The sequence below is a fragment of the Pundamilia nyererei genome, unplaced genomic scaffold (genome assembly GCF_000239375.1).
Source record: "Pundamilia nyererei isolate P.nyererei 1_Seehausen unplaced genomic scaffold, PunNye1.0 scaffold00286, whole genome shotgun sequence".
Lineage (NCBI taxonomy): Eukaryota > Metazoa > Chordata > Actinopteri > Cichliformes > Cichlidae > Pundamilia > Pundamilia nyererei.
Genome location: NW_005187687.1, coordinates 218,266 through 245,796, shown reverse-complemented (window position 1 = coordinate 245,796; position 27,531 = coordinate 218,266). Strand labels below are relative to the sequence as shown.

Genomic DNA, 27,531 nt, shown 5'->3' with positions numbered 1-27,531 from the left:
ATGCGAAAGCACTTAATATACTGCAGACTGCAATCTGTCGCAATCTGTATGAACGCCATACAGGATAGGTTCACAAAGAAAGGTTTCAATCGGTGCTTTTGGAAAGGTTGAGTGGACAGATTTCCGTCAGGGTGCACGCACGTGATGGGTTTTAACGTCACGTCAGAAACTGAATGAATCAAAAGAATTCTGGGTTAAAGGAAGGGGAGGTCAAACTGCTTGTGTGAGACAGAGGATGAACTGAAGTTGTTGTTGTCTTTAGGCAACAAAAGCTACTTTTGGCTTGTTCAGAAGGGTTCACAACAGCAAGCACAGTTTCCCTTGTGGGATCAATAAAGTGTCTGTCTATCTATTCCTAAGAACTCTCACCGTGGGAACTTGTCGCGGAGTCATGGGGTCAAAGTGCAGCTGTTACAAGATTAAAAAAAAAAAAAAAATCTGAAAATCAGACAAGCATTTTTTTTCATGTTTTCAATCATCACAACAAGTTGCATTTGTAGGTTTTTAATAATTTTTTTTAATACAAGTAAATACTCAGACGGCTTTAGACAAGTAACAAACTGTTAGCACTCGCTGTTGACTATCGCAAACAAATTGTGATAGTTTGTTTTGATTTGCAACAGGCGTTAAGACATTGTTTTAATCATGTTTCTGTTTAGACGCGTAATCCATATTATATTTGTGAAAAGGGAAATAAAAATGAGGATTTTTGGTCTAAAATCAGATGTAGAAAAATGTTGAAGTTGTTTGAGTCCATTCTTATGGTGTTTTTCAGCCATTTCAGTACTGCGTGACTCGTAGGAAACAGATCAGCTCTTCTAACACCTCACTTCCATCTTTTTGTCATCTTAGGAGTGTTAAAGTGTTGTGTTGTCAGCTGGCCACAGACACAGCGATGATCACATAGCTCCCGAATCTTAAACAATCAGATCTATTCAAATCTTTTTCCAGCGTTACATTTGTTCAGCTTTTGAGTGTCTTCAGTGAAACATTTAATATAATGAGTTAACTAGTCAGACTGAATGACATGGTTAGGAAGTTAATAGATAAACAGATAATAAATTAGAACATAACTTTAAATGTCAAGACACTCCATTATAAGTGACCTGTTGGGTGGATGCCTCCTCCTCGCTGTGCAGCTCTGGCCCTCGCTGGCCTCACCGTTAGTGTTGCAAGTGCAAGCCGTTAGCTGCTATGAAGCTTCATTAGCTTTGACCTTTTATTTAATTGAACTCCCTCACGCCACTGCTTGGCTTCTTCTCTCTACCTCTTCGCTCTTTGACACTAACTAGCGCCGTCCTGCCTTCACCTCTCCTCCCTCTGATTCATTACGGAGGGAAACGGTTGTGAAGTCGTCTACAGGAAGCGCGATGTGCATCCATATATCCTCCAGATACTATCTCGGAGATGAGTGCTAATCAGGAAAAGTGCTCGGATGTAATCTTGTTTCCTTAGTAACAGTTTGGTTTGTCAGGTTGTCATGGTAAGCAGGGTGCGAGAGAGGGAGGGCAGCCTCCTCTTCTCTGGCCCCGGTCTTATCATCCTCCCCCAGATGCAGCTGCTACTCCAGCTGCCTGTCTGATATTGGCCTCAGCAGCTGCATGAAGGCCGTGATAACGCAGTACGTGTCCTACTAATGTGTACCAGGGATTCACTTGAGAGGGATTTATATCTCCTTCCTGCTGTATGCACGATCCTTCTGGGTCTATTTTAAAAAGAAAATATGTCTGCTTGTTTCAGGAAGAAGCTTAGCTGTGAGACTAGGTTTTATGTGGAGGTTACAAGCGCGGGAAGAGAAAAATTATGCGGGTAAAATGGAGGGATTACTGGTGTTTCTCACAAACCTACAATCTGGGACCCTTGGCATCGCTGAAAAGAAAGCACCTTAAAATCCTGCTTTTTGTGACCCTAAAAGATGCGATATGTGGCTGTGAAAGGTGCCGTGTGCATGTATTTCAGTAGTAAGGGTATCTTGAGGTGCAGTTGTATTTGTGAAATAAAATCCAGCTCTTTTAGTCTAAGCAGCTTCATGGTTCACATGCCATTAAGAGGGACAGCTCATTCATAAAGTTAGCCTAAGCTAGTTTGTTTTCATTTACAGCTAGCTGAAAACTTATCACAGCCATTTTCAGACTCGTATCTCGACTCTACACCAAAGTGAAATGAGTGTTTCTCTTTCTCATTCTTCTTCAGTTTTCGCACCAGTAAAGGAATCGGTTACTCCGCGCACTTTGTGGGAAACTGCCTCATTGTGACATCGTTGAAGTCGAAAGGAAAAGGCTTTCAGCACTGCGTGAAATATGATTTCCAGCCCCGCAAGGTAAGAAAAAGAAACACCCATTTTCTGGAGCTCCTGTGCCACTTGTTAAATGACACAGCATCAGGAGAGTGCTGCTGCTCTCCCCCGTCTCTCTGCACACACGCCGAATGTTGATGAGTCCAGATAAGGTCTGTCAATTAAGACCTGCACGCTGCCCCTGTACCGCGCTGTCAGCATTTTGCCACTGTCCCACACACGCGCTCGCACACATCCTCGCACGCGCACATAAACAAACACACATTACTTGATGAGATGGCCTTCCAGAGGATTTGCTGACCCAGTAGAATCCCTGCACCGCCTAACGAAGTTCCCAGTGGTTCCATTTGATAAATTTCAAAGCCACCGTGTCTCACAGCGTTTTGCCTTGTCGTGCACATGCGTTAATGCGTGTGTGCATGCATGTACGAGAGACTGAACGCTGGCAACGCACACTTTGTGCTCCCTACTCCCCATGTATACATGCACCTGCAAAATTATAGCTTCCCCACCCTCCCCTTTGCATTCCTGTTCCCCATTGCAGTCTCTCTCCAGGGAACCTGTGTGTATTATCACCAGGGAAGATGTTTTCTAATGAAGGCACACAAGCATATTGCTGTAGCCATGCACTATAAAGGTGGGCAAAGTGAAAAAAGAGAGAGAACAACAAGCGTTCTGTTGAGTAAATGAGTTCAACACTGTTGTAATTCATGTTAGCTGACCTTCTTATAGTGAGCTAAAGTAGAGGGCAGTGAGAGTGAGTATTCTCTGTATTACAAAGATATGAATTTTCACTAAGCTAGGAAATAAAATAAAGTCTTGATGATAACATACAGTAGTGGATACAGCAGGAGGCTTTTGTCAATATCTTTCAGTAGTTTGTGTTTATTAAATAACAAGTGCAAAGGTGCAAGTAACACATTTTGTTCACCACAGGCTTCAACAGGTTTGCTTTTACAGCAGCTTAGTAGTCTGTATGATGCATTCAGCCACCAACAGAGCCATTGTCCAAATCAACAACATCACTGTACCAGATATTTTGGAGCAATCAAGGCTGACAGTGTTTTTTTTTCTATTACTTGCAACCCCGAGAGATCCCTTCACTCTCTCTGAGAAGCAAAAGGGAAAAAAAAAAATAAGAATAAAAAAAGCAAATTATTTGCCTAACTTGTGAGTCCTTTTTTGTGTTTTTTTTGTCGTTGTGTGTTTCACTCTTGGTTTTCCTCTCTGCTGTCACAGCACAACACCCCAACAAACACATGACAACAGGCTATAACTCGCTCTGCATTTCAAAAGCAGATGAGGTATAAAAATAGGAAATCCCAAAAAGTGCAATTGCAGCACGGGACTCAGGTGTCATCGCTGTGGACCGCCCGACCCCCGTAGCAGTAAACATTATACGCCAAGGCCGTTGCTGTATTTCTCAGTTCTCAGTATGAATGCGTCACCTTTTCACTAAGTTTCAATTTAGTTTCAATTCAGCCCTGAGGGTTTGGATGTAATGCGTCTGATGGACAAACAACTGTCAGTAATAGCCAAGGTGAGAGCAGAGGCAGAGGAATAAAATCGATTAAAATACCGTTCTGGTTGTATATAAAAACCGAAAAAACCAAAACAAGAAAGGTCTCAGTCGTCACGAAACAGTTCTGAAGAACTCCCACAAATAAATCAAAGAACATTTAGTTCTTGTTTTGGTAATTTGGTGCAGTGATGCTTTTCTTGTTTTGATTAATCATCTTGTGTGTGTGTGTGTGTTTTATTTTAATGTGTTTTTTCAATTTTTCAGTGGTATATGATCAGCATCGTCCACATCTACAACCGCTGGAGGAACTCCGAGATCCGTTGCTATGTGAACGGTCAGCTGGTCTCCTATGGTGATATGGCCTGGCACGTCAACACCAACGATGTAAGGGCGCTGATGTTGTTTGCTGTGGATTTTATGTGGTAGCGTGCACAGTTGATTATGAACGCGGAGTTCATTATTCAGCTGCTTCTATTTGACGATTGCTTAAAAAAATAGATTTAGCTTCAAAATAAGGATTTCCGCAGCACTGTCAGAAATCCAGTACTGGTCTGGCTCTACTTCACACCTCTCTCCTGTTGTGATATTGGCAGACATCTGAGGTTTGCCCTCTGCATTTGTCAGCAGGAACAAAGTTGTCCTTGGGCCTCCTTCCAACATAGCTCACCCAAACTCCAACTTCCAACTTTTCCATTTAGCAGGTGACAGGTAGCTGCACGGCCTTTGTTCCCCTTCCATCCTGGCCAGCTTTTGACATTTCTGCTGGTATTGAAGGTTGACGTTGTTGTAAGAAACTGAGGGAGAGGGTTTTGCTGTTCATGCAGCTCATTCAGAGACTTGAAATCAAGGGTCTCGGAAAACGTCGACGGTATCGGGGTTTGTTTGGTCCTGAGGGCCCAAGATAAAACGTTTGTCCTCATTTTGAAAAAAGGCAGAGGAGTAAAGATTTCATTGTGATAAGGGCTATGAGAGCGAACGGGACAAATGTAATAGCAGGTGAGAGTAGAGTTGGGACTGAGCGATTAGGAACCAGCAGCTATCAAAGGTTTATCTTTTTTCCACCATCCACTGTTTATAGCTTCAGAGATCTTATGACTCAAAATGAACCATATCTGTCTTTCAGATCACTGTAAAGATCAGCAAACTTCAAAACATATTATTTTTCTCCAAACTGTCGATTACTCTGATTACATTTCTGTTTGATTATGTCTGAAAGGTAACATTATCTTGTGCTCTGTCTTTCCTTCAGAGTTACGACAAGTGTTTCCTGGGTTCATCAGAGACAGCAGATGCTAACAGGGTGTTCTGCGGTCAGCTGGGGGCCATTTACGTTTTCAGTGAAGCTCTCAACCCAGCTCAGATTTTTGCTATTCACCAGCTCGGCCCAGGATACAAGGTGAGATAGCGCCTGCATCCATGCTTATCACCACTATAGCACATGTTCTCCAAATGCTTTGCAGTGCTTCAGTGTCACAGTTAGAACATCCCGGCCTCCTGACTATTATTTAATGTTTCTATATGCTGTCGGTTTCCATTCATGTTGTTGTTTATAACCTGAGGATTTTACCTGTATCTTCAAAGTCTGCACTGTGCACTGGTACCTGCTGTGTGCTGATTTAAACACAAACAATAACGGTGTTTGATCAAATGTAATATCATAAATCAAGGCGATCTTGAAATATTGGGGCCTCACCACAGACCACAAATCTTAATAATTGCACTATTTTAAAGTTAAAGGCAGGGTTGAACTTTAAAAAAACTAAGAAGGCTACAAAACCAACACTGGATAGAAGCTTGGAAAAACATCTGGTTTTTATGAGTCTCCTTGTCTATTGTGATTGTATGGTAGGGTCCGAATATGTAAACAACATGAAAGCATGGGTCCATCCTGCCTTGTGCCATGAGTTCAGGCTGGTGGAGGGGTAATGGTGTGGAGCATATTATCTTGGCACACTTGGTACCAAGCGAGCATGGTTTAAACAACACAGCCCCACAGAGTATTGTGGCTGACCACGTCCATCCCTGTATGACCACAGCGTACCCATCTACTGATGGCTGCTTCCAGCAGGATAATGTACCAAATCATTTCAAACTGGTTTCTTGAACATGACAGTGCACTCAAATGGCCTCCACAGTCACCAGATCTCAACCCAGTCGGGCACCTTTGGGATGTGGTTGAACGAGCTGTGTGGTGCTATCATGTCAATATGGACCAGAATCTCTGAGCAGTGTTTTCAGGACCTTGTTGAAGACATTATGAAGTACTTCATCCCAGTACTAGAATATGAAGTGTGTTTAACGAGCTGATTAGAAGTAGTATTTTAAAGAAGAACATTTTTTTAGGCACTTCAAACATTTATCTGTTTATAAGACTTTTCTCTGCTGCTACTGTTGACGTGTCCGTTGTCTTGGTTTAAGTTGAAGCTACTTCTTGCTTTTTAGCTCTGATGTGTGAAGCCGTAACTTGAAAGCAGGTAAAAAACATCTGTACACATGTCTAACAATAATACCAAGTTTATTCCAGTATAGAAAACGCACGTCTTAGAAAACTAAATGTAAAAATATACATCAAACGTTATTGTTCAAAGCCAGGCTTTCTCATAGAGGTCATCAGTAATGTAATCTAAAAGGTGCAGGAGTTTTTCCATTTGATTCATCGTGCTTCTGTCAGTTTCAGTGTCATCAACATCAGTTTGTGAAGACAGCAGCAGATGATGTTGTACAGCTTGAGTTCATCTACCTTCCTTCTCAGTGAGCTTTTTGAATGCCTAGATTTACTCATACACCTAGTTTTTTTTTTTTTTGGTTGCACTCATTTCCTTGAGGTTAAAAAGGCAAATACAGAACTATCCATACATGCCACATTTTAACTTGGGTTTTTTTTTTTTAGGACTTTGTGTTCCTGTGGTTATTAAAGTTATTCAAATGAGGCTTCACAATGTTGGGTGTTGAGCTCTGATTGCTTTAGAAATCACAGTTTCTGCCTTTTGGTCTGGCTATCAGTGGCAGCTGAGATGCCTTGCCAGCTGTCTGCTTCTTGTTTTGGCACACTCGCACGCCTCAGGCCACTTACGACTTGTTTATGAAGGTGTCCAAAGATGTCAGAATTTTAAAAACCGCGAGTCGTCATGGGGATAAGGCAGCTGATGTGATTTCAGCTGCTTATTAGAAAGAAAATATCCTTAATCAGATTTTGTTCTTTTAAATAATGTTTTTCTTTGGCATGTTTGCATGTATTAGATGGCAGCTGTGTGTATACATGAGCGATCTGGGGGAAGGAGAACAGGTGAATGGGATGCAGTAAAGATCTGGCCGGCCTGAAAGCGAAACTACAGGCGCACCGGTGAAGGGATTTGAAATTGTCACTGTGACGCTGACGGGGAAGGATGCAGTATATAGAATGCAGGAGTTAGAGCTGTCTCTCATATACGAGCGCTGAATCATACATGTGGCCTTTACACCTTTCCTTTTTTCTTTTAATCATCGAGGCATTTGATGAACTAGACTTCTCTTGTGCTCCTCGAAATGATCGCATGCATGGGGTTTGCTGTTTCTCTGCCATGAATACTGATTCCTCTCTCTGTCACAGCCCACAGTTTCCTGAGGCTGATCAGTCAGATGATTGCCTCTCTGCATGGCTTAGAATGGGCTTCTCAGATGCCCAGAAGAGACCATTAAATGGCTCAGTTGTTTTAAAGCCACAGGCCTCGGCGCTGGCATTGTAATGACAAGTGCGTGGGCTTTTCGCTCGGCCAAAGGAGGGACGCCAGTGGGTCTGTTTGTGTCACGCAGCTTCCTGTCTTAACTCGAATGTAGGTCGGTCCTCGTTCCCGTGGCTTCACGCAGATGTGGACGTATGTGTGTGTGTGTTATACGTTTCTTCTTGGGTTTTGCCTAGTCTGTGTTTAATCGAACTGTATCCACATATATATACACAGTATGTGTGCGCGCAGCCGTATGAGGCTTCTTAGTCCCGGCCACTGTCAGTGTTACTGTTCAGTAATGAGGAACAGGAAGCAGACAGACACTCTGCTTTAGCACAGTGAGGGTGCGCGTGGTGTTCCGGTTTGACGAGGCTTATGATGGCTGACACGCTGTTTGTGCTAAATGTCTGCGTGCGCAGTTCAGCACTTCCATGTTCTCCTAATGACAGAAGAAGACGGGACATAACGTCTTGTTTTTCTGTGCGGGCTACGGTTGAAAGGAAGCTCTGGTGTTATTTTTATCTTCCTCTGCGTGTGTATGTGTGTGTTCTGTATATGTCCTGCCACTCATGTGTTGAATATGTCATTGGTTACACTGTTTATAGGAGGTCCAGATGTCCTCGTTGCAGAGCTCTGCCAGCAATCTGGCCACAACTTAATTAATGAACCATGCGAGTATGTATCTGGACACCTGCATTGTGCGCTTGTGTGTGTTGTTGTGTGTATGTCTCATATGTTTCATTATAGTGACATTCACAATCTTTTTTTGTGGTGCGAGTTGTTAATGTTGAACCTTTAGATTTCTGTGCAGATTAACATGTGTGACTAACGCTGGCTACAAATGTCTTGGTAGATTTCTGATATTTTTGCTCTAATTCAGTTTTAGAAAGTGTTTAGAGTTGACATTTAGTTTTGAATATTTACAGATAGCCAGTCCTAGATTTAGATTTATTTATTTTTTTTATAAATAGCTTATAATAAGTCAGGCAACATTTCTGTCAGATGCTGGAATTCTCATCCTGAAGAGTTGGCCGTCATTCAGTAAACTGTCTGGAGTTGCAGGCAGGCGAAGGATGAGCTGAATGGTTTAAGCGCGCGTGCACGGGCTCGTGCGCCGTTATCACTGCAGGCCATGTCGTATCTGCATCTGTCAGGTGCGAAAAAGGCAAGAGTTGTCGCTTTCATTCCTCTCGGTGTGAGGGGACACATGTTTTTAAGTGCAGCCGCGTAAGGCTTTACATATGTAAAAACCCGCGCTTTAATGCATGTTCCTCCTTCCACCTGACGGATATCCCCTTATGTCTTCGTACTTTGAAGAGTCAGCAAAGATCTTTCACGCTTTCAGCAGCCCGCCTTCCCCCTTTTTACTATGGCAACCTGAATGCAAGCTCACATTTAAAAGAGCTGCGTCTATACATACACACACACACCTTGTAAGTACAGCACAATAAACAGGCTGATGCTGCAATAAATCTGCATCCTAATAAGTGCATTAATTTCACATTCAGGCTATACAATACTTTTGTAGGGCCCGCTCCAAAATAAACTGAAGAGGCTTTTTATTAGTGATTGTGAAGAATTATTGCAGAATTTCAGACAATTTTTAACAGATAAGCTTATTGACACACGCTGCTTCACAGAGGAGCTGTTTAACACGGGGTCATCAGCTCCCGTATCTGACTAAAGTAATATCTTCTTAATTCAGAAAATAGAAGCATGCTGTAATTACCATTAATTACTCTTGCAAACAATGCTGTGCTGTGAAGACTGTGAAAAGTGGCTTTAGATGCAGATTAGTGGCCTCTCCCGGCTCCTCTTTGCGTGTCCATGCAAGGAAGCGTTTTGTGTTTCTCGAATCAGAGAAGATTTAGTGTAAATTTGTATTCAGCCCTTGGATGGAAATAAGGATGTTACATTTAGTGGTGCATGGTTAAAACTGCTCAGGGCATTTTTAATCTTTTTTTACGCTAGACCTCAGATGAAAGGTTTAGAAGAAGACGGGCCTGCAGGTCTGTCATCGGCCCGCGGCTTTCCTGTGCAGTCAGGCTGAGTGAGGTACCTGGGGACCCAGACGCTTGTAGGTGGAGAGCGGCCCCCGCCTAGAGCTGCTGCAGAGGGTGGCAGATCAGTCCGCTGGCCTTTCATCTGCTGGGCTTTATACTTTGTGTGTAGCAGCACTGCTGCAGGACACATGAACCCAGAGACCTGTGCAGATAGACGGATATAGATACAGATGAAGTGCAACCTACAGTTCCTACAATTTGTGCGTGGACTAAAGAAATGCGTCTATCTTTAGACCGCGTGTCCTGTTTTCAACATACTGCTGTGTTACATTCGTCCATAATGTCAGTGGAGGAACAGAAAAGTGAGAAAATGATCCAAAGTAAAGCTATTTTAGATTCCAGGCTGTGTGGGGTTTTTTGTTGTTTTTTGTGTGGGATAAATGTAAATAATGTTTTCCTTCTCTTTTGTGTGTTTGGTGTTGGTGGACTACAAAGAGAGAGATAAATTTGGATCTCCGAGTGCTCCTCTCCCACACATCCGCTCCCCCATCCATCTCTTATTCTGGGCTAATTGAATTAGTGCCCGGGTTAGCGCTGTGTTCATTAAGCTAATGCTGTGTTGTTTACACACGGCTCATGCTGCAATTAAGCAGACTCCATTTTGGGTGTTGAACTTGTGCACACAGAGACGCGCTTCTGTCGTCTCGGGGAAAGTCGTTTGTCTGTCTGATTCAATGGTTTCCTCACACAACCCTTGACATCTTCTTCTTCCTCCTCCTCCACCTCCACCGCCACTGCAGAGCACTTTCAAGTTCAAGTCCGAGAGCGACATCCACTTGGCTGAGCACCACAAGCAGGTGTTGTATGACGGAAAGCTGGCCAGCTCCATCTCTTTCACCTACAACGCCAAGGCAACGGATGCCCAGCTCTGCCTGGAGTCGTCGCCCAGGGAAAACCCTTCCATCTTTGTCCACTCACCGCACGCACTCATGCTACAGGTTAGTTTGGCTTGTTTCTTTTGAGAGAGCTCGCTCTAAATCACAGCCCACAGCTCTTGATGCGTTTAGTAATGCATATGTGAATGACTGAAGTGGAATGAAGTGATTGCTCAGTGTGATTATCGAGCTAGTTTTTCATAGGCTGACTCACGCTCGCCTCAATTGCATTTGTGAAAAATAAGTGGTATTTACCTTGCTTGGAGTACTGTAGACATAAGGGATTTCCTCAGTATAAGATATTATAGCTGATATGATATTTAAGAAAATATAGAAAACAGATTTGATTTTGACAGGACTCTTAGATCTTAGTTTAACCTTCTTTGAAGGATACTGCTTGTAGTTATGTTTAAGCATATATCTTTCAAGGTTGATGGAGGTCTGCTCAACCAGTGGTGCTTTTCTTTTCTTAAAAAAAATCTCCTGATTTCTGAGAATTCCCTCAGTTGCACAGTGTGTGAAAAATGCACCAACCATTCAGGCAGCAAATTCTCTATTTTATAATTATGAGGGCACAAAGGGAGTCCTGTTTTCTTATCCAGTTAATTTAGTTAAGGAAGGTCTTGCAGTCGCCTTTTTCATGATTTTAGTTCAGTGGGTTAAAACAGCTTAAAGTGGTACACAGGTACCATTTATAGCCCTAAGGAAATGCTCCGTTTTGAGATCATTAAAATTATTTTGAAGTAAATTGTTTCAATTTGTCTCTGTGGGATCTAAAACTAGTCTTTAAAAAAACAAAACAATAGATGCACTAAATGTGTGTGTGAAAAGAAGCGAGTCTTAAATTACCATATGTGGAATAAAAAAATGTCTGCAACATTTTCTATTGTTAAGTCTGCATATGAGAGCTGTTTGCTCTTTAATAGTGGAAGTGAGCATGTGATTTCTACTGTGTGAACATGTCAAATAAAGTCAGCGCTAACAGTCTTTTTTCCAACCCCCAGGATGTGAAGGCTATTGTTACCCACTCCATCCACAGTGCCATTCACTCTATAGGAGGCATACAGGTCCTGTTCCCTCTCTTTGCACAGCTGGACTACAAGCAGCTCAATGACAGCAGCGTGGACACTACTGTCTGGTGAGTCATCTGCATAAATACAGAGAACCTGATGGCTGTCTGAAGAGCACTTATATCAACTCCACCATTTTTTCTTTTCCAGCAGAGGAAATCAGGCTGAAGCTTCAAAATATTACATGTTTTGTTTGCTATGCAGTGCTGCAGCTGATCCTAGTAGGGACCCCGAAACAAACTAGGGAAAATGAGAAGAAGTAAATATAAACAATGGTTGACATTAGAGAAAGGTAAATGTCGTATGTGGGAGAGTTGTCTTTCTTTTAAAAGAATAACCTCGGTTGTGCTGCAGGCTACAAAATAACTGATTACAGAGAGTAAAAGGAGGAAGAGCAAGGTGTTTTAGAAAGTCAACGTGTTCTCCTTGCTCCGAGATTCCCCTAAACCGCCCCATCCCATCAGTATTAATCCAGTTACATCCAGTATCGAGCAGCTTTGCAGTCCGATTATTTAAAAAATATATCATCAAGGAAATGACAATAAGAAACAGCAAAGCACCTTGCTTATTAAAAATATATGCTGGGGTATGTGAATGTGGGTCTGAAGAGTGATGAAGCAAACACGGCATGGATCGTCTTGCCTGCAGTAGTAAACATGTTTGTCCAGTAGTGATTTCAATGCAGCATTGCTGGTGTGTGCTTATGTTGCAGTGCTACTCTGCTGGCATTCCTGGTGGAGCTGCTGAAAAGCTCAGTGGCCATGCAGGAGCAAATGCTGGGCGGTAAAGGCTTTCTGGTGATCGGATACCTGCTCGAGAAGGTCAGTACAAGAGCCTCCAGGAAAGAGTTTGCATTCTATTTGAGCTCCATTAAGTTCATCAGGGTTTTTTGTCAAGCTTTACTTACATTTCCGCTGTATTCTCTGCTAGGTAGCTTATATGTATATAGCTATTTAAACCTGATGCGGTGTGATGCAACAATATTTTTGTCATTTGTTGTTTTGTTAAAATGTTTTGGGCTATACTGACAGGTGTTTCTTTTATTTTATTCAGTGCAATATTAAAGGTCAAATTTATTGCAGTGTTGATTGCATTTCATCAGTATTACAGAACTGTGCAAAACTCTTGAGCCACCTGTCTTTCCTTTATGTTTTGCTTCTAATGAGCCAGAAATTCCTGATATACATGTTTGCATGTATGTTTTCAAGCTTTCCGAAGGTCTTTCAAAGTTTTATTTGGACATTGGTTGCTTTTCCACTCATTTTCAGTCCAGTCCTTGTATTTGACCATCTTCAGAGAAATGCTTTTGTTTGTTAGTGTACCTATGAATCACGAGATAAAGCAGTGTTGTGTCTACACATGAACCGCAATTTAGCAAATTTAGCATTTAGTTACTAGCAGCCTGTCACAAAACACATAATTTGTTTCCCATTTCTGCTGTTGAATCTGTAAATTTCCAAGACAAATCTGACATAAAATAGTATTATTAGTTAGTTAGTTCGTTAGTTAGTTATTTCCAGAGAGCTATTAGCCAATAATGTGGCATATTTCCACATTATACTGCGTGTACAACTTGGTGAGAGGAAAATGGACTAGTGGAGGACAAAAGCAGAAGTGGCAGGCTGAAAAATCATACAGCAGATGAACAGTATGTGAGTCAGGTCCTTAAGAGATAGGACAAAATCCAGCAAAGACCTGCCACAGGACCTGAGAGATGTATCTGGATCTTAAGTTGATCCATTTACTGTTCACTGAAGCCTCATCAGAAATGGTCTGAGTGGAAGAGTGGCTGTCAAGAAGCCATACTTAAGGAAGAGAAATGGGTGGGGAAGGCTGAGATATGCTAAATTACATTAGAATAATTGGACTAAAAATCAGTGACAACAAGTCTTATGGAGCGATGAATCCAAATTTAAATATGTGAAGTTAGGAGAGAGGTACAGCAGTGTCTACAGCCATCTGTAAAACACGCTGGAGACTTTTACCATGCAGTACCATCTGCAACATCTTTATCAGTGAAAACATTTCAGCATGATAATGATCCCAAACGCCAATCTAGTAAAAGCATACTTTGATAGAAAAACACACTGAAACACTGTCGGTCATGGATCGGCCTCCCCAGAGCTCACGCCACAATATTACTAAAGCAGCGTGGGATCATATTGACAAAGAACAGAACAAAAGGCAGCATAAAAGAGCTTTGAATGTCCTTTAAGAAGGCTGGAGAGCTATTTTGCTTAAAGACATTACAGGAAAGCTTACCTAAGAGAGTTCAGGCTGTGCTAATAAGGTGGTCATATCAAATATTGACTTACAAGCTTGTTAGAATATGATTTAGTTGTGTATATGTTTCCCATTCTTCTAGAAAAACGTAAAGAAAGGAGCGTTGTCTCAAGGCCTCGGTGCAGTGTAGGTATTAGAAGTTGTTGTGCGAAGATAGAAATGTGCAGAGGAAAGAGACAGCGATATCATATGCACACTTCTTAACAAAACAGATGGTGTAAATTAATTACCTGAGACCTGTGTTGAACTCTAGCTTAGGTACCTAAAATTATGTATTGAAAAGCGTCATTCAGCAGGTGATTGGCTGTATCCGTGGTTACACTGGCTGTACTGTAGGATGACAGCAAATAAAACGTTAATAATAATAATTTAAAATAGTGTTTATCAGCTTTTTTCTTTTATCAGCTTCAAACCTATAATTGCGTGCTCTTTTCCTAGTCTTCACGGGTCCACATCACCAGGGCAGTGCTTGAGCAGTTCCTGTCCTTTGCCAAGTATCTGGATGGTTTACCTCATGGAGCGCCACTCCTCAAACAGCTCTGTGACCATGTCCTCTTCAACGCTGCCATCTGGATACACACCCCCGCCAAGGTCTGTTTATTTCCAGGCATCTCCTAAAAATGTGTGCGAGTGTGTTTTACATGACCTTGCTGCAAAGAAAATAAAGGTCTGGAGGCCTGTAAAAAAATAACCAGCAGAGGGAAGAACATAAAACATAAAAAGAAAGCAAGAGATACTGTTTTTTTCTGATTATTGTGTGCTCTAGGTTTGGTCTGAATTCAGGAAAAAAGAGAGACATGTAAACATCATAAAAGAAAGATGAAGGAGGGGCTGATATCTCTCACTGGCTTTTGCCCTTTACAATAATATAATAAACAAGGATGGAAGAAGACATTGGGGGGAGGGGCTGGGGCATTACACAGGAGAAGGACAGAACACGCGAATGAGGGGAAACAATAAGAAAAAGTGACATTTGAAAAGACCTCGGGACAGAGAGCGATGTGTTGTTCCTCTTTTCCTCCTCACTCTGAACTCGATGTGGCATCGCTGAAGGGCCCCTCAGCTCTTGCCTCCATTTATTCTCAAATCTTCCTGGCTCCCTGTCTCCTTCCCTCTGACCCCGAGAGCTGATTGGCCTCTGGGCATAGCGGTGCAGCCGACGGCATCCTGGAGTAAAAACAGAAGCTATGCAAGCTTCTCAGGAGATGGAGGAGTGTGCGAATGTCAGAATGCAACACTGTACAAATACAGCGTATTGATCTCAGAGATTCAAAGTGACTGAAGTATGTGATTACATATTGTTTTTTTGTTTTTTTTTACCTGCAATTGAGTGCCACTGCAGGAAAGACGATAAGTTCTTATTACATGATAATAATTAAGGTCACAATAAGAACAGCATAATAAACATACTAAGCAGCCCCACACACACAAGAAATCTTAAAATCCTTTAATCTTACTTCCTTTGTACCGTTCTGCCTCCCGTTGAGTGTTATTATTTTCTGCCTCTCAGTGTATTATCATTACCTTTGTTATTGGCGAAAATAGCCTCGGTCATGTTCAGGACTTAATGAAACACTTGAAGAAATCACATGTGAATCACATCGCCCGTCTCTCATAATGCGTCCCCTGCTCAGTTTTAAAAGAGCCCGTTTCTCTTGGTAAACACAGTCCTTTCAGAGAGGGAGGAATATATATTCTTCTTGTTTTTGTTTTAATAAGCCATTGTTGGAGCAGCGGAGCCCGAAGTGTTGCAATACGATCAAGAATTTTCGTAAGTTCTGCTGAGATGGTTTTAAATTGCACCAGATAAACAGCTTAATGTGAGAAATGTAATATAATGAAGGCCATTTAAGTCAGCTGAGTGCACTCTCCTTTTTAGATGAGCTGTGATGTGGTATGGTCAGGCAGTGGCACCCTGCTAATTTCAACTCGTTAAGGCTGGTCCTTAGCGTCACGGTCACTGTAATGAGCTCAGAGATTTCTGAGCGTACAGCACGCTCCAATCTATGAAAGTGCGATTGAGAGGATTGGTTAGTGGAATATCAATAGAAGGGGGACTTTTTACTTTTTACTTTCTTTCTTTCTTTTTTTTTTTAAACGGAACATAAAAGGAGGAAAGGAGCAAATTAGCGATTGGAGAACGCACGCCTTAAATGCCAGAGTCGGTAACTGCCTCCTCATATGAGGCTCGAAGAGCTTCAGGCACAGAAACATCAAAATAACACAAAGCAGGAAAACACTGGTGCTTTTACTGGAGGGAAGTTTCCGCTGTGGCCGTCCTTTCACTGTTAAACAGCTTTTTTCATGAATATTATAAACACAAAGTGATGATTTATTTCTCTCCCCAAACTACTTGTCCGTCAACATGCGCATATGAAGACAACGCACGTACCGTGCATGTGTTGTTTGAATGTATTTTGTGTATATCCAGGTCCAGCTGTCCCTGTACACATACCTGTCATCTGAGTTCATCGGCACTGCCACCATCTACACCACCATTCGCCGCATCGGCACCGTCCTGCAGCTGATGCACACTCTGAAGTACTACTACTGGGCAATCAACCCCCTGGAGTGCAGTGGAATCACCCCCAAAGGTCTTGGTATGTTTACAGTGCACACAGTTTGCATGAACACAAAGGCATGCTCGCTGTAAGAAGAAAGACAAGAGTGAATAAGGAGCAATGACAGTCCCTTAGGCTCACAGCTCACATGCTCACAGTGTTTCCATCACTTCACCACTAGGGACTCAAAGACAGTGCATACGGTGCACTCTGCCACACACACACGCACACACACACACACACACACACACACACACACACACACTAGTGATAAATTGTGCGCAGTTTTACGGTTCAGTATCAGGTCCAAGGACAGTTTGCTATGTGGACTGAGCCACAGCTGCTCTGGCTTTGCTTCTTTTATTTTTTTTGCTAATTTGTCAGATCCCATCCTCTGTGATTCAAATATGTAAAGAGGCTGCTGTCACACACATCACAGAACTGATACAGTTACAGCCAAACTAATGCGCAGTTTAGCTGTTCTATTACCTTAGTTTAACAGACTTAACTTTCTAGCATTAATACATGACCACATAAAGGCTTCCAGTCGTCTATCCAGGAAGTTTCTTTTACTGTGTTTTGCTCTAAATCTCCATTATTTCTAAATTAATACGATAATTGTTACCTTCACACGCCTGTTAATGACTTCCTTCTTTCCTTGGTTGTGTTAAAACGCTTCATCTCCTGCCTCGTGGCGTTGTTGTTTTTGTTGTCTCGGTTAACAAATGAATTTCACACTTGTCATGAAAATAGAGAGTAAATAATTCAGAGCTCGGACAGAAGATATTTGCTAGAATATACAGTAAAATATTCTCTTCTTAAAAGCCTGACAGTCGCCCGTTTGAACCACATCAGTTTAACATTTAAACGACTCTTAAAATCATGATTATGTGAGATTTAAGGAATGTTTTCTTTCACAGTTATGAGCAGTAATTTTGAGCTTCTTGTTAATCATTTTCATTTGATTTTTATTGTGCTGTAATAGTGGTGCACTTGCTTTTTTTTGTTAAAAGATGGAGATGGGCCTTGCAAAAAAAATAGTTTTAGAAATGCAGCTCAAGAGGTTTTTAAATTGTGAAAGGGAGTTTTTTGCTGACAGTTGACAACTAAAGGTCACCTCAATACCTGAATAAGTGATTAATAACTTCAAATTGCCGTACAAATTTGCAGTGACATCGTACTCACAGTCATTTCAAATAGTTAAAGCTATGAATGTATATACAGTAAAGAAAATGATCATTTCTTCTATATATTACACAGTTGTCTTGATGTATGCTCAATCATCCAGGTAAGTAAATCCCCAAAAGTTGATTCTGTTCATCTGGACGTAGTTTTTCAGTGGGAGAAACGTTTCGTCACTCATCCAAGTGACCCTAAAAATAAACTGAACTTGACCCAACCTAAATCTTTGGACTAAAATATAAATTTTATTACGATATCTACATTGTGGGCACTTTCTTTTGATCACCAATACTTTCTTTTGCAGTTCTCCACAGGGTGAAACAGATTTATGCCTCCACAATATGAGTAATACATGCATACAGACACACACACACATTCAGAGTTTTTCCCAACAACCACTGGTGTTTATGGGAATGGCTGAGCAGCTTCTTTTGTGTATTTAAGAGTGAATAAGACCATTTCAGAAGCAGACACTGCATGTTCTCTTTTCCAACTGCTGCATTTTATTTCTTAAGAACAGAACAGGTGATAGCTGTGACACCTGTGTAAATAAATCTTTTATATTTCCTTAAATGTACCCACACCTTGTGCTTCTTGTGAATGCAGTTGTTTTGGAAAAAGGTCTCAAAGATTTGTCCATGTTTTTTTTTTATAAAGCCACTATAAAACATATCTATTTTAAAATAACACAGGGCTGACTCAGATATTCAATTTTCTTTGCCTTTGTAATAGAGCAGGGAACAGCTAGCAGTGCTAGCACCGCCGCTGTTGTCACGCTCTGTAGCAGCAAAAGGTCGGAGGAAGCCTCACACTTTAATCAACCTCTCCTTTTGCCCGGGACCCTTCGCTGACTATGAGTACGCATCCCATGTCTCCATGGTAACAGACATGTGATTGGCAGATCCAAGGGAGCTTTTGGAATTTCTAATCAAGTGGCTGTCTGGCTTCTTTTCTGTTTGGCGATATTACTGTTTGCCTGCTGGGATTTAGCCCCATAAAAAAAAAAAGGCGCAGATAACAGTATAGCAGCAATTAGCCTCAGACACATTCGTACTGTAGTTCAAAGCTAAAAGCAGCTAGTTGTGGTTTGAAAGCCTGCAAATGTATGCACTTGACTATACTGTATGAATGTGATATGCACTCATTTGCATAGTAATGGACAGTTATGTTGCTCATACCATGAGCTTTGTGGATAAAAATGCATTCAACTAGCTGAAGAATGGGCTTGAATCCGAGTTGGAAGGACAATTTTGTATTTTTAGTATTTTCTTTTTTATCTCTCACCAGACTTGGACTGAGCTTAAAATACCAAATTCCTTTTACTGTGTATTTTACAAATGGCTAAATTAGGTGGTGGTTGGAAGTTCCAAGGAAAGAGCGTGTAGTCTTCACAATAAAACCTCTTGGGTCTTTTGCTCTTAAATTGCATTAACTATAATCAGATGTCCTCCACTGAATTAAAAAAAAAAAAGGAAGGGGCTCTAAATGAATTACACTCAGCGGACACTTAACGTACGACTTGTTAGTACCAGGCTGGAGCTCATTTTCCCTCCAGAGCTGCCTTAATTCTTCATGTCAGAGATTCAATGAGGTCCTGGAAGTCCTCTGACATTTTCTTTCTGCATTGACGTGATAGCCTCAAAGAGTTGCTGCAGATTTGTTGTGATGAGAGTCTTCTGTTCCATCACATCCCAAATTTGCTCGCCTGGATCTGGTGAATGGTGAGACCATTTGATGACGGTGAACTCCTTGTCATGTTTCATAAAGCATTTTGATATGATTTGAGCTTTGAGACATGGTGTGGTATCCGTCAGAAGGTGGTACACTGTGGTCTTAAATTGAAGGACATGGTGTGCAACAATAGTCAGTCAAGTCATGGTGTTTAAACCATGCTCAGTTGGTACCAAGGGACCTGAAGTGTGCCACCATCAGTCTGAACCGAATATACAAGGCAGGATGGAGCCGTGCTTTCAGGTTCATGTTTCACACTAAATTTTGATTTTGTCATTAAAACAGAATTGATCAGGTGATTATCAATTTTGGCAAGTTTTTGTTTAATCTCAATTGTCCCTATTAACCCAGTGTGGTCTTCTGTTGCTTGTAGTCGATCTGCAGTCAGAGATGCTCTTCTGCAATAATACCTTGGTTGTGACGAGTGATTATTTGAGTTACTGTTGTCTTCCTGTCAGCTCAAAGTAAACTGGCCATTCTTCAGATTGTTATGAGCTGACAGGTATACCTAATAAAGTGGCCAGTGAGTGTCTTAGTCATGACAAATCTTTTTTTTTTCTGTCTATACACTTTTTTCTTTATGTATTAAGCCTCGTTCAGCCAACTTCTGTGACTTTTTCTATGTACTTTGTGTTAATTGTTGTAAAATGGGCAAATCTTGAGGAAATTCATTTTCTTTTTAGATCAAATCTGAAGCGTGTGTTTGTGTGTGTGTGTAGTTGTGGCAAAGGGCCCAAAGTCAGAACAAAATCACACCACTTTAAACCTCTTTATCTCTCGAAAGCTTGCCATTATCCAGTTAAAATAAAAACTACTCGTTTGTTATCGTAAATTAGACTAGATAAAACTGTGCAGCCAGACTAGGAGCACACAAAGACAAAAATTTATTTCAAAGAGTAAGTGATGGTAATTAAACCTGCCCAAGGAAAGCTGTTTAGAAGAATATAAGCTTTATTCAAGGCGTCTTATGACAAAAGAGCTTTAAATAAGGAGGTTCCACTCACACCGCTTTCACCTGGTCATTTAATGCAGAGTGGCTGGGTAAACATGATGGATGGTCAGTGTCACCGTTCAGGCTACACGCACCAGCTTGACAGATAAGGATGATGGATCGCAGTGGATTGCTTGGGTGTCATGTTTTGGCTCCGTGAAGAGCAGGAGAACAGACTGAAACACGTACACACTCGCGTGATTGAAGGGCAGCAGAGCGTGACAAAGAAATGGAGGGACAGGCTTCACATCGTCTTCCTTTCACACCCTCGGCCTTTTATGTTTCTCGTGAGCCTACTTCTGCTGGCTAAGCAACAGTGGGTCAAGTCTTGTTTCTGTGAGGACGTGGTGCATTTTATTCCGTTTACAATAAACGCTGTTTGCGATTGTATTTCTCTTCCTTTGAGGAATACATAATAAAGGATAGTTTCAAACACCCTGACACAGCAACGTGTGAAATGACAAATACACACAAACTGGACATCATAAATGTTTACTGGTTCTAATAAACAGAACAATTCTGTCGGGAGTGATGAGGACACGTAGCATTTGAGGTTTATTGGGTTGCATTGTGGGTGCTTGGTTGCTAAAGGCATCGATACAAAAAATAGAGTAGTTGAGGAAAATGGAGAATAAGTAAAAAAAAAAAAGTAGGAAAGGAAGAAGGGAACTTTATCTGACTGCAGTGGGATCCAGAGGATAAATGTCCTTGTTTTTGAAGGGTGCGTCTTATATCATTCTTGTTTTGATCTAAATCAATGCATTTTTAGTCTTCCTGGCACCGCTTTCCATTAGCTAGTTATTTGGCAGCTGTTTTGAGCCGATTCATCACAGCTATAAATTCAACTGTATCTGACGTGCACATTAAACACTTAAAAAAAAGAATGAAATACAGTTACATCAATTAAAATTTAATGCCATCATCTGAGTTGTCAGTTTTTTTGTCTTAATCATTTTAAAAGTGATAGAGTTGTGAAGCTTTGACGCAGCTAAATGTCTGAAGGAACAAACACTATTGCTCTTTTTGCATGTGTGTGTGTAAGTTGCCCAGTTCTAGGTGTATCGGCTATAGAAAGCATGCACCTTTTCCTTAACAGAACTTTAGTAATTCAATGTTAGTTATATTCCGCCAAGTCACCACAACAGTCTCCTCGGCCTGCTTTATATTTCAAGGTAAAGACAGCACAATAATACAGAGAAACCCAACAATCAGATGACCTCCCTATGAGCAAGAACTCGGTAACAGGGGGAAGGAAAAACTCCCTTTTAACAAGAAGAAACCTCCAGCAGAACCAGTGTCAGGGACAGGCGGCCAGCTGTCGTGACTGGTTGGGGGTGAGTGGAGGGAGGCGGGACAAGAGACATACTGTGCCGCTCTCAAAAATACATTTTAAATCATTTTTGCATCATTTGGTTTAAAAAACAAAAAAAAATGGCACTGCATTAAATCAACAGGGCGCTGCTTTCATCTTTACATAGTTCTACATTAAGTTAATCTTCATAAATTAAACTATGCAGATAAATAATAGAAAGTCTTTCACTTCATTCATTGTACCAGCGTGATGGATGTGACTAAAACTCGTAGCAGAGTAGTCGACAGCTCTTTTCCCTCCTGCATACAGTGCAGATTTTGCCACATTGGAAAAATAATTGCTCAAGGGGAGAACATGTCTTTTGACAAGTATGTTGACCATTTTCCTGAAGCCTTCATTACTCACTGTGTTTAATGGGTGCACATTTTTGGCCTAATGGAAGGGGAATGTGTTGGTTATTTAAGGGCTTCTTTGTGTGCTCGGTGGATTTGCAGATGCGCTGTACAGGCTCGTTTTTACGGACGTTTGAGTTCGCGATGGACAGTTCACGTTACAAAGCACTGCACTGTTTTTCTTGGTCTTCATGCATTTATCACACTGCAGTTTGTGGTGTGTTTTCAGGTGGTGGAATTGTTAGTCCAGTAATCACACAACTGGTATGTTAACTCCAACTTTAATGGTTGCCTTCTTTCGTTCCTCCACACAAGAAGAAACCGACGCTCCAAAAACTTCTACTTCCCCTTCCAGCCTCCGCGTAGCCATGCCCCCCTTCACTGGACACTTGCGCAGTGGGACAGATACATCTTAAAAGAATAATTCAATGTTTTGCTTTGCACATGACTTCTTCTTGGTTAACATCACAGAGTATTTCAAAGCATCGGATGAGGACCTTTTATAAGGGCATGCTCTTTGCCTTCTGTGAAAGTAAACTTACACGGAAAAAACTGTGTTTTTTTTTTTAGCTCGATTATCTGTGTGTAAACCACCACAGCAAACAACTCATCCAGTACCAAAGCTGTAAAGTATATACAGTGGATTACAGCGGTTGTTTGGTTTGGATCACATTTTTGTGAATTACTGCGTCTTTGCTGTAATACGTTAGATTGGTACAATCATAAAATATCCAAATTGCCACTAGAGTTAATGACAGTTATTTACAGTCATATAGCAGAGTGAGTGTGTGCGAGCGTGTTAGTGTTAACGTGTTTTTCTCTGCTCTCCAGGAAGCCTAATAAAATCCAATATTAGTAAACACCAAGGCTCAGTGGTGGGCTTATTTAGCCGATCATTATCGAGTGTAAAAATGTATTTTTAACAGGAAATTAATTTTGTGTTTGCGCGTCTTTGTCTAGATGGACCACGACCGTCCCAAAAGGAGATCATCTCACTCAGAGCCTTCATGCTCCTCTTCCTCAAACAACTCATACTCAAGGTAAAATGAGAGAAACCGATTTACCGTGATCTTCATCGCATAAGATCCAAGAAATCGCTTCTTTTTTTAGCTTTCTTTTCCTATTATGTCCTCTATTGTTTTTTCTCCTGGGGACTGTTGGCTTAATTTAAAATGTGTGTGTGGAGAATTGCATTATAGATTTGCAGCGTGAATAAAAGACTGTAGCTTTTCTGTTTGTGCGCTCTGATATTGATTTGTTCCTGTATTTGCGCGTGCGCGTGTGTGTAAGGAGGTTGTTACTGCTTCATGGTAAAAATGCAGCCAGGAACAGAATTAATGAAGCGGTGTGTAGTTAATAAGAGGTAAAAAACAACAGGAGATCACGAATGTTTAACTGAATGTCTGGTTTTCACAGGACCGGGGCGTGAAGGAGGACGAGCTGCAGAGCATTCTCAACTATCTACTGACCATGCATGAGGTAAATGCTAAATTCTGTATTAAAATAGACACTGAGAGAGGGCAAAAGAGGGAAACGGAGAGACTGTGAGAGCGGTTGAGTGGAGCTGGTGGCAAAATGTGCATTATAATTTGTGGGCTGAAGTTATGGTCCACTTAAACGAGTGAGTGTGAGTCAGCTTCAGTGCTGTGACCGCATGAAAAATGGAGCAACAATGAACTGAACAGAATGTTCTCTTCTGTAACAATTATATCTATTCTTGCTCTGAAATACCACCTGCCATTCTGTAATCCACCCCCTCCGCGTCCACCCTTACAACTCTCTTTGTCCTCTTAACCCTGTGTCCGTCTGTCCCACAGGGCTTTCTCCATCTCACCTGCTTCATCTTTCCTTTCTTTGCAGGATGAGAATATTCACGACGTGCTCCAGCTGTTAGTGGCCCTTATGTCTGAACACCCGGCGTCCATGATCCCCGCATTTGACCAGAGAAACGGCATAAGGTGAATGCTGCTCACACATCTGCATACATATTAAAAAGGTTTTACACAACACCAGAACCTGAAAAAATAAGTTTATGGTTAGAGCTATGCTGTTTGTGTCAACATAGGCATCCATATGCATCTATGTCGATATCTATATTAGTATTATATATTATTTTGTTATAAGAAAACCCATGATTTATTATGAATAATTTAATTGAAGTAGATAGTGTTCATTCAGAAAAGTGTAATATCTTTCATAAATCCCCAAACTGCTGCGTCATAGGTGTTGTGTTTCTTCTTATTATTACTATTTGCCTCCTTGGCAAACTTTTAAAAGAATAGGAATGGTAGATGTGGTTTATACATTAAAAATCATTTTAGTTTCTTTCTTGGCAATTTATTGTTTGAAGTTAAAACGACAGGATGCTTTCATAAGGTTTTATAGGTGCATAAAGGTTGAAAATATGGCAGTTTAACAAATTGCTACTTGGTTGCCAGGCAGCATGATAGCGTCATAATTTCAACATGCATAATTTAACTTTTGTAGATGAGTTAAAGGTTAGTGTCATAAAATAAAAATTGTACAATGCTTTTAAAGGGTGATGTAGGTGTATAAACGCTAAAAGCTGACCATTTTAACCTGTTGGCAGGTGGCTAGAAGGCAACATGATGATGTTATATTATCTGATGTAGATAAGAACCTTCGGGGGTCTAAGATTTACCTATGTGCCAAGTTTGGTTGCTCAGCTCCTGGTGGTATAGGAGGAGTTTGGGGACAAAGAAACAAATAGAGATTTAGTATATTGTAGTAGGATATTTAACAAGTGTCTCCATAGTGTAGTGAATTACACATTTGCTTGGCAAACCAAAGATTGCTGGAGAAACAAGTCGTTTTTGGAGTTGTGTCAGGAAGGGCACCTGGTTTAAAAGTCAAACACGCTGGCCCACCCACTGTGGTTGACCCCTTGTGACAAGGGAGCAGCCAGAAATAAATGTTTAAGAGCAGGTCGGTCAAATCAAGGCATACACCAACAAAAGTTCGAATGTGACCTGCTGAAGTGTGAAGATTGCAGGAAATTAGGCCATCGATGTTTGCCTTTTCACTTCTGTACCAGTAAGAATTGCGTTGCAAATTGTTCAGAAAGAAAAGGACCTGTTGTCTGAAAGGTTAAATTCATCGAGCCAGAGGTCAGAATCATCATCGGGGCCTTCTTACTAACAAAGGCATTGCATTAAGGTGGTAGGTGGGCGGATGTGTTTCTTTGATTCATAAGAAGAGTTCCTTTGTAACAGCAGACTAATTGAATGTGGGAAAACTGAGATGGGATGAGCCCGACTGATATAGGATTTTTAAGATCAATATTTGGTCATTTATATATCTGACATATTGGCCAGTTTTTTTTCCTAAAATTTGATATGTGTAGATATTCAAAAGCCAAATATTACTTATGCTCTGCCTGACTGCCTAGCTGGTTTTATTTGTGGTGTTGCAAACGCCTGTGCCCTCTGGTGGACAAACTGTGCAATGTCAGTATTCGTGGTTGAAGGGTGTTTCTCCCATCTCTTTACTTTTTAAAGTTTCATTTATTGGATGTTATAAATCCTGATACTGATATATCAGCACCACTCTAGTAATTACCCTTGTGTCAGTCTGTTCTGTTCATCATCCATAAAATGTGAATGTTTTCACAATGGGTTGCTTTACAGTAATAGAAAGGGGGGGGTGGAGAATGTGTTGGTTTTTGGTATGAAGCCCCTTTCTAAAACCAGTGAAAGATTTAGACATAGATTTAAAATTTACTCAATAGTATTAGTTTAATTATTTAATTCAGATAAAATTCCTGTAGTTTCACATTATGTTTCTCGAGTAGCTCGAACTACGCAGCCTTTTTCAAAGACGTACCCTTGCTGTGCTTGTAATTCCCCCAAAGCACAACGACACATGGATGTCTTTTTGGTTGCTATGGTAACTCTTCTGTTGCTAGAGAGCTAGTTGCAAACTGTGGCTTGTTCCTTTTTTATTTTTATTTTGATGTACTGTGTGCACGCTTCTTTGAAGAAAATGCTTCAGTCAGCGCTCGTGTTGCAAACTGTGACTCTTAAGAATGTTTGCTGAGTTTCAGGCAGCAGGTGTTTACTACACAGCGAAGAACCCCTAATTTTGCTCTTGTTTTTTTGTTTGCTTGATGTTTGCTATTGTAGTAAAGAAAGATGTTATAACTGTCTCTCTGACCTGTGACTCTGTCTCACATGTTACAGGGTAATCTGCAAGCTCCTGGCCTCTAAGAGTGAGAGTATCCGGGTCCAGGCACTCAAAGTTCTGGGCTACTTCCTCAAGCACCTTGGTCACAAGTCAGTACTGCTTGCTGAGCTTTCCTGGTATATTTCCTTTGTGTGGTTTTCTGCAGCACTGAAGTGAGGGAGTACTTGATATTTTCCTATAATCCTTTTATCTTTTACTACTAAACCCCCCCCCAAAATGCTGCATCAGTGGAGGGAGATGGAGATGTGCCACGCATAGTGTAGGTTTGAGTGTGTGGAAAGACACTGCAGTAAAGCTGCAACAGTGCAGTCTCCACTGAACCTTAGAAAGACTGTTTGTTTGTGTGTACACTAAGATAATGCCCTCGTCATCATGTCCAGGCGGAATAATCCTTTTGACAGTGTGCACTGGCAGGGAGGTGGAACCTTGATGAGCAGCAGTGAATGCTGGGGGATTTATTCATCCCATGTGACAGCCGCGCCTCTCGCTGCCTGACATGAGAGCAGGCTGCCATAATGCACCTGAGCCCTGCACCGTCAGCCCCCCACCTACTTAACATCTGCTTTAGCCAAACATCCCGTAGGGCTGCCCCTTTCAGTCTACATGTCATTTCACTGCATATGGAAATTTAATATCGATCCTAATCGGTACATCAGTCTTAAATTAAATAGTAAAGCCAATCATGCATACGTTACAGTAAAGTAAAAAGTGCTTTTTCCTAATAATCTTCAAATATTCTTAAATATACTGAACATTGTCAGGTGGTATTAGATTTACTGATAATCTGATTTCTCATATTAAAAAAAGAAAGCACAATAAAAAAATCAGGGTTCTGCTATGATAACGTCTTAAAAGCCAGTGACATTTTGAATTAAAGATTATCTTACCCTGAACTTATCTAGACATTTCCCAGCAGAACTGCATGTTAGAATATAAATGTCTGATGTAGCCAGAGCAAAATCTTTAAAGTTCATGCGATGTCCACTGTAAGAGCGATCTAGGTAGCTGTCGACTTTATATTTAAATAAATACACGTCTGCTGCTGTGTTTCTTGGGAAGGTTTTTTTCCAGCTGTCAGTCAACTCAAAGTGCAGCTACTCCTAAAAGGCAGATGGCCTACTTTAATCATGCGGCGTAATGCAGAACTGTGCGCAGGTCTTGAGCCATCCCTCAAGTCCTTAAAGTGGTCTTGAGTTCTCCAGGCTTTTCAAGTTTACCAAGTTCTTTTGGACATTGGCTGCTTTTTCAGCCATTTTCAGTCCAGTCCTTGTACCTGACCATGTTCAGCTGAGCTATCTGCAGCAGTATCTGAAAGTCATGTCCTTAAGGAATAGGAGAAAATCCAG

General features: G+C 41.2%; 1 protein-coding gene across 1 annotated transcript in view; it reads left to right on the top strand.

Moving 5' to 3' along the window:
• The window catches only part of nbeaa (neurobeachin a), a 97,577-nt gene that overhangs the window by 37,861 nt on the left and 32,185 nt on the right, over positions 1–27,531 (top strand). The window contains exons 6-17 of the mRNA XM_013915316.1: positions 2,194–2,320; positions 4,083–4,202; positions 5,068–5,214; positions 10,326–10,523; positions 11,465–11,598; positions 12,243–12,351; positions 14,252–14,404; positions 16,245–16,413; positions 22,943–23,022; positions 23,399–23,461; positions 23,843–23,940; positions 26,182–26,274. Of these exons, the coding sequence (XP_013770770.1) occupies positions 2,194–2,320; positions 4,083–4,202; positions 5,068–5,214; positions 10,326–10,523; positions 11,465–11,598; positions 12,243–12,351; positions 14,252–14,404; positions 16,245–16,413; positions 22,943–23,022; positions 23,399–23,461; positions 23,843–23,940; positions 26,182–26,274 (1,491 nt within the window). The remainder of the gene's footprint in view (positions 1–2,193; positions 2,321–4,082; positions 4,203–5,067; positions 5,215–10,325; positions 10,524–11,464; positions 11,599–12,242; positions 12,352–14,251; positions 14,405–16,244; positions 16,414–22,942; positions 23,023–23,398; positions 23,462–23,842; positions 23,941–26,181; positions 26,275–27,531) is intronic.